This window comes from Mustela putorius, unplaced genomic scaffold (genome assembly GCF_011764305.1).
Source record: "Mustela putorius furo isolate JIRA1106 unplaced genomic scaffold, ASM1176430v1.1 tig00003858_pilon_pilon_pilon, whole genome shotgun sequence".
Taxonomy (NCBI): Eukaryota; Metazoa; Chordata; class Mammalia; order Carnivora; family Mustelidae; genus Mustela; species Mustela putorius.
The window spans coordinates 27,070,455-27,085,037 of record NW_025422010.1 but is presented as its reverse complement, the minus strand read 5'-3'; the positions used below and the strand labels follow the sequence as shown (position 1 = coordinate 27,085,037).

Below are 14,583 nucleotides of genomic sequence, written 5' to 3'. Positions count from 1 at the left end.
GTTGTTTGTGTTATTGTTAACTCTTTTGTCCAACAAGTTGCCTCTCTTTTAGTGATAGACCCTATCCTCTTGACTTTGAGGTGGGGCAAATGGCCAAAGCCTGGACAACCATAGCATCTCACTTTTCCTGGACACAGTGAATAGTCCAGACGACATGTGATGAAAATGGGACAGTGTCCAGAGGAATTAGAGAAATGAGAGATGTGTGGTATCCTGGACCCCATACAAATACATTCTGCAGGATACCTCATTCCTAATAAAGTGTGGTGGACACCTTTGACTTTTTAAATAATATTCCCTCTCCTCTTCGTTTAATAAGAGAAGCCTATGTTTTGGAGTCTCTGTTGGAGATATGTGTGATCATGAGATTCACTGAGGCCAGTGGGATGTGCGTGAAATTATTGAATGCCATTAATACAATTTGATCCTAAACCATTAACCATGTGATTTTCCATTCTCTTTTTTCCATTCTTGCAGCCTGGAAAGCAGATGTGGCAGTGACTCAGCATTAACCTTTAGTCGAGGACATTTTAGAAGATGAACACCTTAGAAGACCAGGAGAGATTAGGGAAGAAATAGATTTTTACAGTGTGTTACTCACTGGAAACACTATGTGTGAATGTGGTGTTAGACTGTAAAGTCAATGCATAAGACAAAAATCCATTTAGGGTCAGCCACAAAAAGGAATGAAATAGTGATACCTGCTGAAACATGGATGAACCTTCAAAACATTATGCTAAATGAAGGAAGCCAGACACAAGTCACATATTGTATGATTCCATTTATATGTAAGTTCAGTATAAGTAAATCTATAAAGACAGAAAGTAGATTAGTGAGTTCCAGGGGTGGAAGGGTGAGGGGTATACAGTCACTGCTAATGTGTACCAAGCTTCTTTTTAGGGTGATGACAATGTCCTGGAATTAGATAGAAGCAATGGTTGTTCCACTTCAAAAATACTAGAAGCCACTGAAATGTCCACTTTAAAGGGATGAATTTTATTGAATGTGACTATCTCAAAAAAATTCATTTGGGCTAAATTACTCTTGAAAGTCCTTCTCAGAGAGGCTAATACAACGAGTTTTATCTTTAGTGGGAAAAGTATGTTGCCTTTGTAACTCTTACTTTGAGCTGAGTGCTGTATGCGTGCACTGAGGAGCCCTCTTAACCAGAAAAATATGTAACTTGAGTCATACTCACTTGTACGGATTCTCACGTAAGGAATGGAGATCTGAGGTATTCAAAAGGTATCCTCCTGAGGATACAAGAAGAATTTCCAAGAGGCGCTCAGACACACATAGTTTTAAAACGAATTTCCAAATCCTCAACTTGCCCGTTATCTTTTCTACACTGGTTTGTGGCTAAGCTGACAAGTCACTACGTCCTTTTGTCCTTTCCTACCTCCCATCTCCATTTACAGGAGGAAGGATACCTCTTGTCTGTCGTTAAGTTCTTACTACGGTAAAAACCTCAAGGCGCCAAACGACCCGACGATTTGAGATACTCGCGTTGGGGAAGCCTCCTTTAAATCAAGGTACCATAAAACTGCGATAGAGCGTTGTGTTTTTCCGTGCTTGATGTTTTTGGCAAACAACTCAGAAGGAATTCGAGCCAATTCCGTGACACGATGGTAGAATCCCTTTCACTCACTTCTATTTATGTAAAGGAACCAGCTCTGAAAGGGAACGCTAAGCACCGAAGCCAGTTTCGGACTCCATTTAGTAAGGAATTCCTGGCTTCCCACACCTCCATTGGCTCCGAAGAAAACCTGCCAGCATCGTGAAATAAAGGAGACGCGGCTGCGGACGAAAGACGCGGACGTTTGCAAGTCCGCAGCCGCGCGAGCTTCCCCTCACACTCGCGTTAACTGCAGCACCCACAAGAGCACACAGCTCTGCTCACAGGTGGCGTCCACGTTCGTCCGTGGCAGGCCGTTTCTCGAAGCACGGCTGCGTTCAAGCGATAGCCGCTCTGTTCAGGCCGGCGCCACGGGAACCACTCTTCCGTGAGCAGGTGCCCCTTGCTCTTCTACCCGGAGCTCGGAAGCAGAGCGAACAGCCACATTATTTGCCTCTTGTTTTTAGGGACAGCCTTTTGGGGCTCCAAACTGACCCGGCTCGCGCGTAAAGCGAGCGAGAGCCCCCACCACTGTGACAGCACGGATCTCGAACGCTGACCTGTACGCTCGCCCCTGGCACCTCCCTTGGCTTTGCCAAGCGCCAGTGTGAGAACCAGGCCTAGAGTGGCTCGTCTCCTCTGTGGCTCCGCCCATCGCGCTGGTAGCCCCACCCCTCCCCGTAGAGGCCCACCCAGCGCACCATTTCCGGCGCCAGCCAGCCTTCCTACCGGCCTCGGTCGCTCTTCACTTCCCTCTCCTCGGCTCTTCCCCCCGCCCCCATCGCCTCCTTTAATACCGTCACGTGAGGGCCGAGCGCAGGGCCTGCCGGGACGGGTACTGCCGGTGGGTCAGGGTTCGGCCTCAATATGGCGGTTCCGGTCGGGCAGTGACCAAGGTTTTGCCGTCGGGAGGATTAACTGGCGACTGTCGGCGTCTCCACCTATCCGGGTGTAATGCGAGGACGCCGGGGCGAGCCCTGAGGAGCGGCGGTGCCGGGGAGGGGTCGGTGCTGTGTGGCCGGGAGCCGAGGGAGCGGCGTCTGTTCCTTCTGTGGGTCTCAAGGCTTCAGTGTGGGGCCCCGCCCGGCCGGGTTAGGCCGGCGGGCGGCGGCAGTAGCTGCTGCAGCCGCAGGATCAGCCTCTGAGAGTGGGCCGGAGGGCGGGCGCCGCCGCGATGGCCCAGTGTGTGCAATCGGTGCAGGAGCTAATCCCGGACTCCTTCGTCCCCTGTGTCGCCGCTCTGTGCAGCGACGAAGCCGAGCGGCTCACTCGTCTCAATCACCTTAGCTTCGCGGAGTTGCTTAAGCCCTTCTCTCGCCTCACTTCGGAGGGTATGTGGTCTCCTCCCTTTTTCACTGTGCTCCCTCAAACAGGGCCGGGAGAAGGAAGTTGGGAGCGGGCAGGGAAGAAAAGGGCGATGTTTACATCTGGGAGCCGGTAGAGTGGCGTCTGGGGCTGGGGCCCCGCGGTGTCTCCGGCGGCGGCTGGGGGAGGGGCCATGAGCGAGGTTGTCAAGACTGCGCGGTCCTAACCTCCGGTTACTCTGGGCACTTTCCTTCTTCCCGGGACAAGCCGGGCTGCTCGGTAATTAGTCTAAAGAAAAACATGAGCCCCGGAGAAGGGCGTTGAGACGGTTTCCAACAGCCACTGGGAGGGAATTAGGAAGTTGCAAGGCGAGTGGGAAGATGCTGCCTCTTAGACCGATGAGGTCTTAGTAAAGAAGACGAATCCTCTTCCTCCGGTGCTAAACTGGACTTTCAAAGTTGTCTTGAATATCACATTCTTCGGGTAATAGGGCCTTACTCTTTCTAAGCTTCTCATCAGTTATTTTATGTATTTTCTTTGAAAATATAAACATTTTAGTAGGTATGTGATACTTAACCTCTTCCGAAAAAAAAATTACGAAAATAACTTGTAATAGCCTTGATGGACTATTGGAGACTTGATGGACTTGATGGAGAAAGTAAGGACAAGTTGTGATTAATCTAGGTAGTTGGTGTTGAATAGGTTTATAGGAATGGAAAAGTCCTAAAATTTAGTTTTTCAGATAAAAGTTTAGTCAACAAGAGAAACGTGTCTTTTATTTAAGAGTTACCTGTTTCCTCCACCTTTAGTTTCTTTATTAGGGAGAAATAAGCATAATAAAACTCCTGAGTATTTAACCAATAATATATCTTTCTTTGTGAACAGAGCATAAAGTATAGGTGAAGTTCTTTGTTAAGGTCTGTATAAAATGAAGTGTTCTGTAACAACGATTATGATTATTATTTGGTTATGATGATTTTTCCACAAAATATGCTGTGCCATAAATTTATGTATTTACATGCCACAGGTGTGTATTCTTTGGGAGAATAGCTCCGTAAGTTCACTTTATTATTTAAAGGAGAGCAGGAGCTGTCCAAAAAAAGTTTGGGAACCCATGGATTTCTTCAGCTTGTACCTTAGCCATCAGTCTCAGCTTCTCCAGTGTTGCTAAATCAACAAGAACAACAAAGTGCCCTACATTCTTAAAGTCTTTAAAAAAATGTGAGAATCTGTTTGACTTTGATGTGTATGCCCTTTCCTGCTTTGTTAATAAAGAATAATAATGCTAATACTTGATACCTGCTGTATTTAGCTTTTCTCTTTTAGTTCTCATTGAATCCTGTAAGGTAGCTAACTTATCACCATATTAAATTTGGGAACACTGAAGCATAAAGATGTTAACTTGTCCACAGTATTCAACGTAGGAAAGATTTAAAAACAGGCAGTGTGACTCAAGGGGTTCTTAAGTCATCTTATCTCCTGGCAATAGGATCGTTTATTCACACTAGAGAACAGTGCTGTCCAGTAGAAATACAATGGTATTCACATACACAGTTTTAAATTATTTAGTAGTCACACTGTGAAAAAAGTAGAAAATCAGGTGAAATTAGTTTTAATATTTCCAAAATTCTAGCAATTCAACTTGTAATCAGTTTAAAACATCTTTGTATTTTACATTTTTTCTGTTGCCAAGTCTGAACTTTGGTATGCATGTAAACATTTTTATTATTTATATTTTAGTTTGGACTAGACATTTCAGTTGCCCAATGGCCACATCTGGCTTCTGCCTTCTGCAGTGAATAAGGGCTCACTTCAGTATTCTGATTTCCTTCTGAAAACTGCAAAAGATTTAGGGAAGAAATACAATGAATTGGACTTTCATGGTTAAGTAGAAAGTTGATGGAAAGGAAAAGTGCCAGCATTCCCTGTTGAGGAGGGGAATGAAGTTAGAACAGCATGGGCAAAAGGTATAAATTATGATTGAGTGGTTGGGGAGCAGTGAGGAAATTGTCCCTATCAGAGTGTAAGATAGTAAGGGAAGATGCCTAGATAAGGGAGGGTCTTGAATTCTAGGAAAGAGATTTTGGATTTTATATTTAATTGTTAAGTGTATGACAGTCATAGATTCTTGAGCAAGGGTAGCAAATTGGGGAGATTGGAATTGTTATGTATTTAAGGGTAAGTAGGAGTTGATAGCCATTTCAAAGTTTAAAATGATTAGACATAGACTTTGTTGGTGGTGTTAGCAATCCAGTGAAAAGGACTTAATTTTTCTGTGGTTTAATTTTTTGCTGGTGAATAAATTTAGGGGTTCTTTGCCATCCAGAAAAGGCTACTTTTTTTTTTTTTTTTTTTTGGTCTCAAGTGTGGGGACTCCTCTAAGCTTATCTTTAGGCAATGAGGCAATGAGAATATAACTTCAGCACATAATTTAAGAATACAACTAACCACAACAGCTAAAATTTCCTTAAAGGGAGAAAGGAATGTTAAAAAAAATTGGACTCCATTTCTGGCCTGCAGGTATTTGAGGTCAAAACTTGCTTTGACTGCACAAGAATACAACTAACCACAACAGCTAAAATTTCCTTAGAGGGAGAAAGGAATGTTAAAAAAAATTGGACTCCATTTCTGGCCTGCAGGTATTTGAGGTCAAAACTTGCTTTGACTACTGAGGTAGCCATGTACACTGTTGAGTATTTCCAGGGGACTTTTTTTGGTCTTTTTTCTTTTTTAAGATGTCAGTAGAAAAACATGGTGTAAAGCTGTAATGGGAGGGTTGAGAAAACAAATTTGAATGCTGTGCATGTGTAGCACCTCAAATACACCTTGAGGTATTAGGCGGTGGAGAACCATTTTAGATTCCTTGGATAAATATTTTTAAACCCAGCAAGTGTTTCTTTATATTAAATAATAGTGTTATAATTTTACGATCATTATGATAGATCTCATTTAAGTCTCATTATATTTGAGACTTAAAGAGTTTATTTGTGTCATTTCAACACAAAGTTTGTAACCTTAATGCTGCTTGAGAAATTTCCACTGGCCATCCATTTAAACGAATAATGGCGATAGTATTACTTAACCAAACCTCGCTGTTTTTGCTGTCATAGTGATAGTTCTTCAATAATTCTGAGCGGTTTTCAGCACATCATTCAGACATTTATAAGGAAATTTCACTTAAACACCAGCTTTTGAAAGTATTTGGTTTTTGCTTTCAAAAGGTATATATTATTATTTTAAATTGACTAAATTTATTTAAGGGTTTAAAAATAATAGAATGTAGTTTTTATGTAAATCTTGAATATTTTTTGAAGGACCTTTGAAGGATACTCACTGTCTCTAGTTTTCTTAAGTTTCCTTTAAAAGGTTATTAATTCATCAAAAAAAATTTCATCAGTCTTAACTATTTCAAGTGCCAAATGATAAATTCAAGCCAAGTTTTCATATTTTGATACATATATATATATATTGTTTGTGTCCTTTTTTGTACAAGTTAGGATTTTTTTTCCCCCAGCAATTGAGATAAAACAGGTGAAGTTTCTTGTGCTAGGTAAAAACATAAAAGATATCATTATTTCATTTTTAAAATATATTCCATAGAACACCCGATGTGTTACAGATTCTCTGGAAATGAATTTTGTGATCAAATAAGTTTCCTTGTAATAGATGTGTTTGGGAGAATTATAGTGTCATTTAACATATTAAAAGCTCTGGGAAGACCTGGTATAAAGAGACATTTTAAAAACTTAATTCTATACTTCTCAAATTTATATGGAATTGATTTTTCTAAAACAGCTCTTAACAAGCTTGAGGAAAGAGTATTCCATGGAACTGCACATACTGGGAAATGTTACTTTATAATAACAGTATTCAAGAAATTATATGGTAACATAAAAATAAGACAGTAATAGAGCTGAATTTTATTTTGAAATTGAGGTGTTATGTGATCTATAAAGTCCGCTTTTGTGATCCTGTACTGTTAATGAAGCCAAGCTTTTGAATTTTTTTGTATGTGATTTTTTAAGAGCTTTTCTCTTAATCATTCTTAGCTCTTATCTTCCTTTTTATTAGGTTAGTTTTGTGATATTCCCATGTTCTACTTATCTATTGTTGTATAACAAATCACTCCAAAATTTAGCACCTTGGTGGGGAAAAAAGCATTTATTATCTCCCAGTTTCTCAGGCATCTTGAAGTGGCTTAGCTGGGTGGCTCTGGCTCAGGGTCTTTCTTAAGGTTGTAGTGGAACTATTGGCCGAGACGATAGTCATCAGGGGCTGGAGGATCTGCTTCCAAGCTCACTCACGTGATTGTTGGCAAGTCTCATTTCCTCACTAGATGTTGTCCTGAGACCTCTGTTCTGTGCCCTGTGGGACTCTCCACAGGCTCCCTGAGTGTCCTCATGGTGAGGCAGCTAGATTCTCTCAAAGGGAGTGATGAGAGAACCCGTGATAGGAGCGTACTCTTGTAACCGTATTTCAGAAGTAATATGCCCTTGTTTTTGCTGTGTTCTTTGGTCACATATGTCAACCATGGGATGTGGGAAGGGACTACACAAGAGTACGTGTAACACAAAGTATGGATTCATTGGGGACCATTTCAGAAGCTGGCTGCCACATCTGTTAACTCATTTCTGGATTTATTAGTAGGATACCTAATAAATTACCTCTGAACAAAGGGCAAAACTAGAATGCTTTTTTTTTTTTGGTAATCTTTACCTTCACTGTGCAGCTCTAACTCACACCCCCCCCCCCCCCCACGGACCAAAAGTCAGGTGCTCAATGGACTGAGCCAGGCAGGTAACACTAGAATGTCTTTTTTTGGGTTAACACTTAGGAATACTAAAAAATAATTAACCAATTTAAAATTTTGAGAGACATTTAATACACACATAGCTACTTATATTATTTGACAATTACAGACCAACTTTGGGGAGAATACTTACACAATAGCTTCTTAAAATATCAGAAATACAACATGGTATTTTCGTATTTTTCATTTTTTTCTATTTCATAGTTGGACTGTCTTTGAAGTTTAATTAGGGAGAGAGTCTTGCATGTGTTTAAACTAGAAAACAAACAATGAAGAATTGAGAGAAGTGAATTTTCTACTACCCAGATCCCTACTATGCAGAACCAACTAATATTAATCTTCATGTCATATTTACATTGTAATTTTTCCTTTCCTTTAACAAGAAATCAAACATACAATTGAAGTTTCTTTCATCGTGGGCAATCATTATAATGGAATTTGCATGTATACTTTCCATATATGTATTCTTACAAGTGCACATATTTATACCTATATATTTTTATTTTTATTTTTTTTTTTGAAGATTTTATTTATTTATTTGACAGAGAGAGATCACAAGTAGACAGAGAGGCAGGCAGAGAGAGAGAGAGAGGGAAGCCGGCTCCCTGCTGAGCAGAGAGCCCAATGTGGGACTCCATCCCCTGACCCTGAGATCATGACCTGAGCCAAAGGCAGCGGCTCAACCCACTGAGCCACCCAGGTGCCCCACTATTTTTATTTTTAATTTATTTTTAAGAGATTTTATTCATTTGACAGCCAGCAAGAGAGGGAACACAAGCAGGGGGAGTAAAAGAGGGAGAAGCAGGCTTCCTGCTGAGCAGGGAGCCCAATGCTGGGCTCAATCTCAGGACTCTGGGATCATGACTTGAAGTGAACACAGATGCTTAACCACTGAGCCACTGAGATGCACCCATATATACTATTTTAAAGATTATGTTTGTTAATTTAAAAATTAGATGTCAACAGAGAAGACATCTAGGAAATTGAGGAAGACATTTGATGTAACTTTATTTAAAATATAGGCAGGCTTGAACTTAAAAGCTTGATATAAAGATTCTCCCCTGAGGAAAAAGTGTTGGTTTTTTATGGGTAGGTACCCAGAGCCAGTTTTCCAAGTCACCTTTTATTTGTATAGAATGATCCATGCCATACTTGAAATAGTATTTGTTGATACTTGCTGCTTTCATCAGTTCTTGAGTGCCTATCTGTAGAGTTATGTATGTGGCGTGTGTGGTACTCATTGCTTTATACTTACCGTCTCATCTAAAAATAGCTCATCTAAATTCTTAAAAAATAAACGTGTGAAGGAAGCATGAATTTACATGTGAGAGATGAGGAAATTGAAGCATCGACAAGTTAAAAAGTTGTTTAGGATAACCCAGTTAACATGTGGTGGGTTAGGATTAAAGAAAGTCTGACTCTGAAAGTTGAGTCCTTAATATGATGGACTGCTTTTAATATTATTGTGGAAACTAATCTTCTTGTCTGATTATATTTATGTGAAAAAATATGCTCGCATTTTCTACTGTGCACTGTGGACACTGTCTTCTTGCTACAGTCTCCTGCAGATCCGTTCTCTCAAAAGTTTTGAACCACTGGTTATAAATCCTATAGGCTAAGGCAAGGCCTATAGCAGTTGGAGGAATCAGGAGGTATTGGGGTGGGAGAAGGGATCTGCATGTTGTGGTTTGTTTTGTTTTGTTTTGAGCAGTTTTAGGTTCATAGTGAAATTGAGCAGAGAATACAGTTTCCGTATACCTCATGTTCTAGCACATGCACAACCTCCCCACTATCAACATCCTGGACCAGGGTGGTCACTGACTTTCTGATTGTGGAATAGGGCTGGGAATGCAGGCAATATGCTAGGAGAAGCAGAGGAAGCCCACAGGCAGCACTTAATTTCCCTTTCTTCTCCTTTACTGCTTTTAGCATTGGTATCATAGATCTCACAGGTCACACTGCCCTGCACTGGCCTGAGGGTGAGGTGAGAATTAGGGGTTTGGTATTGATGGGGATTGGTCCCTGGTGATTCCAAACATAGGAGGAAGGGAAGAACCCACAAATCAGAAAGTTGTGAGCAGTAAGCATTGTGGGAGGTTAGACTGTCTTGCTAGTCCTTTTGGTATATAAGGAAGTGTTCTAAGTCAGTTGTATTTGTGGAAGACTGTTCAGCTGTTCCATTTGGAATTTCTTGTTTCTTTTTTTTTTTAAACGATTTTATTTATTTGACAGAGAGCACAAGCAGGGGGAGCATCAGGCAGAGGGGGAGGGAGAAGCAGGTTTCCCGCTGAGCAGAGAGCCTGACATGGGACTGAATTCCAGGACCTTGGGATCTTGACCTGAGCTGAAGGCAGATGATCAGCCAACTGAGCTATCCAAGTGCTGCCTGCCTTTTTAAAGAATTTTTTTTTTTTTTTTTAATTTGACAGAGAGAGAGAGAGAGAGAGAGAGAGAGAGAAGAACCATGGGGCGGGGGGGAGGCTGAGGGAGAAGGAACTCCCCACTAAGCAGGGAGCCAGATGCAGGACTTGATCCCAGGACCCTGGGATCATGACCTGAACCAAAGGCAAATGCTTAACTGACTGAACCACTCAGGTGTCCCCTCTGGTTTCTGATTTGAGCCTTCTTTTTGTGAAGTATTAACTCAATTGTTGATTGTTGTTATACTTGGGTTGTTATGCACTGCATAGAATTAATTTCAAGTTTTTTTCTTTTTTTCTTTTTTTTAAGTTCATATGAGAGATCCTAATAATCAGCTCCATGTAATAAAAAATCTGAAGATAGCAGTAAGCAACATTATCACCCAGCCACCTCAGCCTGGAGCCATTCGGAAGCTTTTGAATGATGTTGTTTCTGGCAGTCAACCTGCGGAAGGATTAGTAGCTAATGTGATTACAGCAGGAGATTATGACCTCAACATCAGTGGTATGTAATAAGTTTTTTAATTATTATTTAAGTGAAGTTTTCTTTTGTTAGAAAAGCAGTTCTGTATCTTAGAAATCATTCAACAAACACTTATATGCCTACTGGGTGCTAGAGGCTGGGAATACAGTTGTGGAAAAAAATAGTACTTGCTTTTACGGAGGTTATAGTCAAGTAGGCAGCCAACTGTGAATTACATGATTTCATTTTTTTTTTTTTTTATAATGAGAAGGTTTTTATAGTTCTCCTTGAAAAGTTAATAGAAGGCTCCATGAGGGCGGGGACTTTGGCTCTTTATTTTCTTTCTGGGGCTTAAAATAATGTCTAAAACATACGCATAATAAATATCTCTTGAATGAAAGAACTAGCAGTAGACAAAAAAGTTTTTTTTATGATGTAAGCAATACTAAAGCATTAAGTTTATTTTATTCTTTATCCAGCTGTTGAAGAAATTTTTATAATATATGAATAAATACTTAATCGTTTAAAAGTGTTTATTAATCTGATTTAAATGGTGTTTTCTTAGTAAGATTGGTAGGTGAAATATATTAATATGTAAAATGAGTTGGCAGTGTTTGGTGTGACTCTTCTCGAATGTAAAAGACTAGAAACATGGAATAGATCTTTAGCGGGAAAAGATTATAAGTACATCATCTAATCAGGATATTTCAGCAACTTAATAAAATAACCTTTTTAGGTTGGTATAATTTATAATCTAATATTTTAACACCTAATTGCATATTTAAAGATTTCCTTAAACATTCAAAGAGAATTTAAGTGATATCTTTTAGGTCACAAAGTTAATTGGTCTCACTTATATAGTTAGACATGTTTGTAGAATTATTTTGTTTAGATGTCTTTCTATGTTATTAGCTTTAATTCCAGCAAAAGTTAATTCGAGTATTTCAAGTTTACAATACTATGGTTATCTTTTACGCATTAAAAGAATCTGAATTTTAACTTAACCTATTTTGAGCAGTTCCTGGCATAATATATTTTAACACAAGACAAATTTTGGATATTTCTGGGAGTATGTGTTGGAATTTGACCTGTTGTTTCCCTGTTACCATGGAAAATTCATGTTGAAATGTGAAGGACAATAAATGCCAGAATGTTCAAGTTTTTATACTACTGTAGTCATTAGTTAATTGGATAATTTGGATAAGTCACTTATTAAGACTTGGTTTCAAATTCAAGAGAATTTGTTTACATTCTTTCTTAAGGGCTTTCCTAGAAATTTAATCCTGTGATTCTGTTTCCCAGGGTCTTTAGCACTTATGTGATTCATACAACAAATACTGATTTCCTTTTATGTACCTTGCATCACAATAATAAAAATGAGTAAGACATTATGTGAGTTCATAATCTGGTGGGGAGATAAACATCTAAATCAGTAGTCATAATACATTCTAATTTATAATACCTTGTAATCATAATGCATTATGACAGAGATGTGGCATTATCTGATATGCTGATATGCTGGAATGCTAAGGGGTACAGAGTGGATTTAGCTATCATATTTAAAAAACAAAAAATGTCTCTTTTTATACTGCAAATGTCTCTTTTTTATACCGCAAATATCTTCCTAATCTCCGAAATCCATAGTACCTTTTACTTTTAAAAAAATTATCAAAATGATATGTGTGCACATAGATCAAATGCTGAAAAGACCAGAAAAAACTGTGATGTGCTCTCTGAGTCTATGCCCCACCAGTTCCTTTTTTTCTTTTAAGATTTTATTTATTTGTTAGAGCACAAGCTGGAGGAGCTGGCTCTCCACTGAGAGAGAGCCAGACTTGGAGCTCAGTTTCAGGACCCTGGGATCATGACCTGAGCCAAAGGCAGATGCTTAACTGACTGGGCCACCCACGTGCCCCTCCCCCACCAGTTCCTGTGGTTTTGTTTTTTGTTTTGTTTTGTTTTTAAGATTTATTTATTTATTTTAGAGAGAGGGTGAAAGAGCAAGAGAGTGCGAGCATGGGGAGGGAGAGAGAGAATCTCAAGCAGGTTCCACACCCAGTGCAGAGCCCAGTGTGGTCCTTAGTGCAGGGCTTGATCTTATAACCCCGAGAGCATGACTTGAGCCGAAATCAAGAGTTGGATGCTTAACTGACTGAACCACCTAAGTGTCCCTTGATTTAGTGTTTTTTGGGTTTTATTTTAGATTTTTAAAAAATTTTATTTACTTATTTATTAGAGAGAGAGAGCAAGTTGAGCAAGAGAGCACAAGCGGGGGGAGCGGCAGGCAGAGAGAGAAGCAGACTTCCTGCTGAACAGGGAGCCTGATGCAGTGGGTACTGGATCCCAATACCCTGGGATCGTGACCAGAGCCGAATGCAGATGCTTAATCGACTGAGCCACCCAGGTGTCCCTGATTTAGTGTTTTTAGGTAATATCTGTATGTGGCTATCTATGGCTTAATCAGTTTTAAATTTTATTGATTGATTTCTCAATATAGATGATTTTTTTTGAAGTTTCTTTTTTTTTTTTTTTCAAAGATTTTATTTATTTGATTGAGAGAGAGGAGAGAGGATTAAGGGAGAAGCAGACTCCCTGCTGAGTAGGAAGCCTGTTGCAGGACTCCATGACCTGAGCCACCCAGGTGCCCTGTAATTGATGAAGAGTTAGCTTAATTATTCCCTCTTCTTCTTTCCCCATCTTCCTAGTGTAGTTTTCAAAATTTTTGGTTAATAGTCACTCTTTACAGATTTAAGGTTAAATATTATTCACTTCTTCATTTCAAAGCCAAATATTGGGCTTAGTTTGTTCTTATCATTTTGTTTTTTTAGGACTTAGTAATTGTCTTTTTGTTTGTTTGTTTGTTTTTTAAAGTAAGCTCTAGGCCCAGTGTGGGGCTTGAACTTAGACACTGAGATCAAGAGTTACATGCTCTACAGACTGAGTCAGCCAGGTACCTGTAATTATTATTTATTAGAGAGAGAGAGAGCGAGCACGCGCATAAGCAGGGATAGCAGCAGATAGAGGGAGAGGAAGAAACAGGCTCCTGCTGAGCAGGGAGTCCGATGCAGGGCTCAATCCCAGGATCCTAGGATCATGACCTGAGCCGAAGGCAGACGCTTAACTGACTGAGCATCCAGGTGCCTCGTTTATTCATTTAAGATTTTCTCCTAAGTTTTTACTTAAGAGCAAAAAGCATAAAGAGCACTCTAAAATAGTGGCAATTATTTTAAAAATGACTAGTAGAAAATAGGAACTTAGTGTTCTAGTTTCTCCAATATTTTGAACTCCTTTACTGTTTTTCATCGTCCTAGGAATTATTTATCAATTACGCCAAGCTACAAGAAAGTAGAATAGTGAAATTGTATAGAAAGATGTTGCATTGGTGAAATAGTCACATTGACCAAAATACTGTATTTTCCTTTAAGAAGATATAAAAGAAGTCTGGAACATACCATCTTTGTAATCTATCTTTGTCTTCATTTATTTTTCTTTCATTGAGTATAGTTGAGAATTTTTCATTTTTAGTCCACATTGGCAACAGAAAGAAAATAGACAATGGAAAACACCTTTTTTTCATTTATAGATAAATCAGAAGGTGAATACAGTGAAACAGCAGTATTCTAGACTAATGCTGCCCAGTAGAAATATATGAGCCACTTAAGTCATTTTCAGTGTTTTGTAAATACAATAAAATATGTAAAAAGAAGGATACCTGGCTGGCTCAGTGGAAGAGCACTGGACTTTTGGTCCCGGGGTTGTGGGTTTAAGCTCCATGTTGGAAATAGAGGTTACTAAGAAAATTAAATAAACCAGAAAAAAAATGCGAAAAGAAACAGGTGAAATTAATTTGAATGTATTTTATTTGACCCAGTATGTACAAAATATTACTTCAACATGTAATCCTTGTAAAATTCTTCTTTTGATACTATCTGAAATCATATGTGTATTTTATATCTGCAACACATCTTAG

The 14,583-nt window shown here is 39.4% G+C and overlaps 1 protein-coding gene and 1 long non-coding RNA gene across 10 annotated transcripts in view; one reads left to right on the top strand and one right to left on the bottom strand.

Annotated features, from left to right (window-relative positions):
* Positions 1 to 2,541, bottom strand: part of LOC101693060 — a 31,969-nt gene extending 29,428 nt beyond the window's left edge. For 2 of the 7 annotated variants that reach the window (XR_001177927.2, XR_001177930.2), the window contains exons 1-2: positions 2,413 to 2,541; positions 1,199 to 1,253 (exon numbers count right to left, since the gene is read on the bottom strand). This is a non-coding gene — a long non-coding RNA (uncharacterized LOC101693060). Of the gene's footprint in view, positions 1 to 1,198; positions 1,254 to 2,175; positions 2,295 to 2,316 lie in introns of those variants that run through there. The other 5 variants (XR_001177928.2, XR_001177929.2, XR_198754.3 and 2 more) reach the window with 3 other exon arrangements.
* TRAPPC8 (trafficking protein particle complex subunit 8) overlaps positions 2,353 to 14,583 on the top strand; it is a 75,147-nt gene continuing 62,916 nt past the window's right edge. Inside the window, exons 1-2 of one of the 3 annotated variants that reach the window (XM_004742884.3) lie at positions 2,353 to 2,459; positions 10,461 to 10,655. In XM_004742884.3, coding sequence (XP_004742941.1) covers positions 10,466 to 10,655 — 190 coding nt within the window. In that variant the 5' untranslated portion in view covers positions 2,353 to 2,459; positions 10,461 to 10,465. Of the gene's footprint in view, positions 2,947 to 10,460; positions 10,656 to 14,583 lie in introns of all 3 variants that reach the window. The other 2 variants (XM_004742882.3, XM_004742883.3) reach the window with 2 other exon arrangements.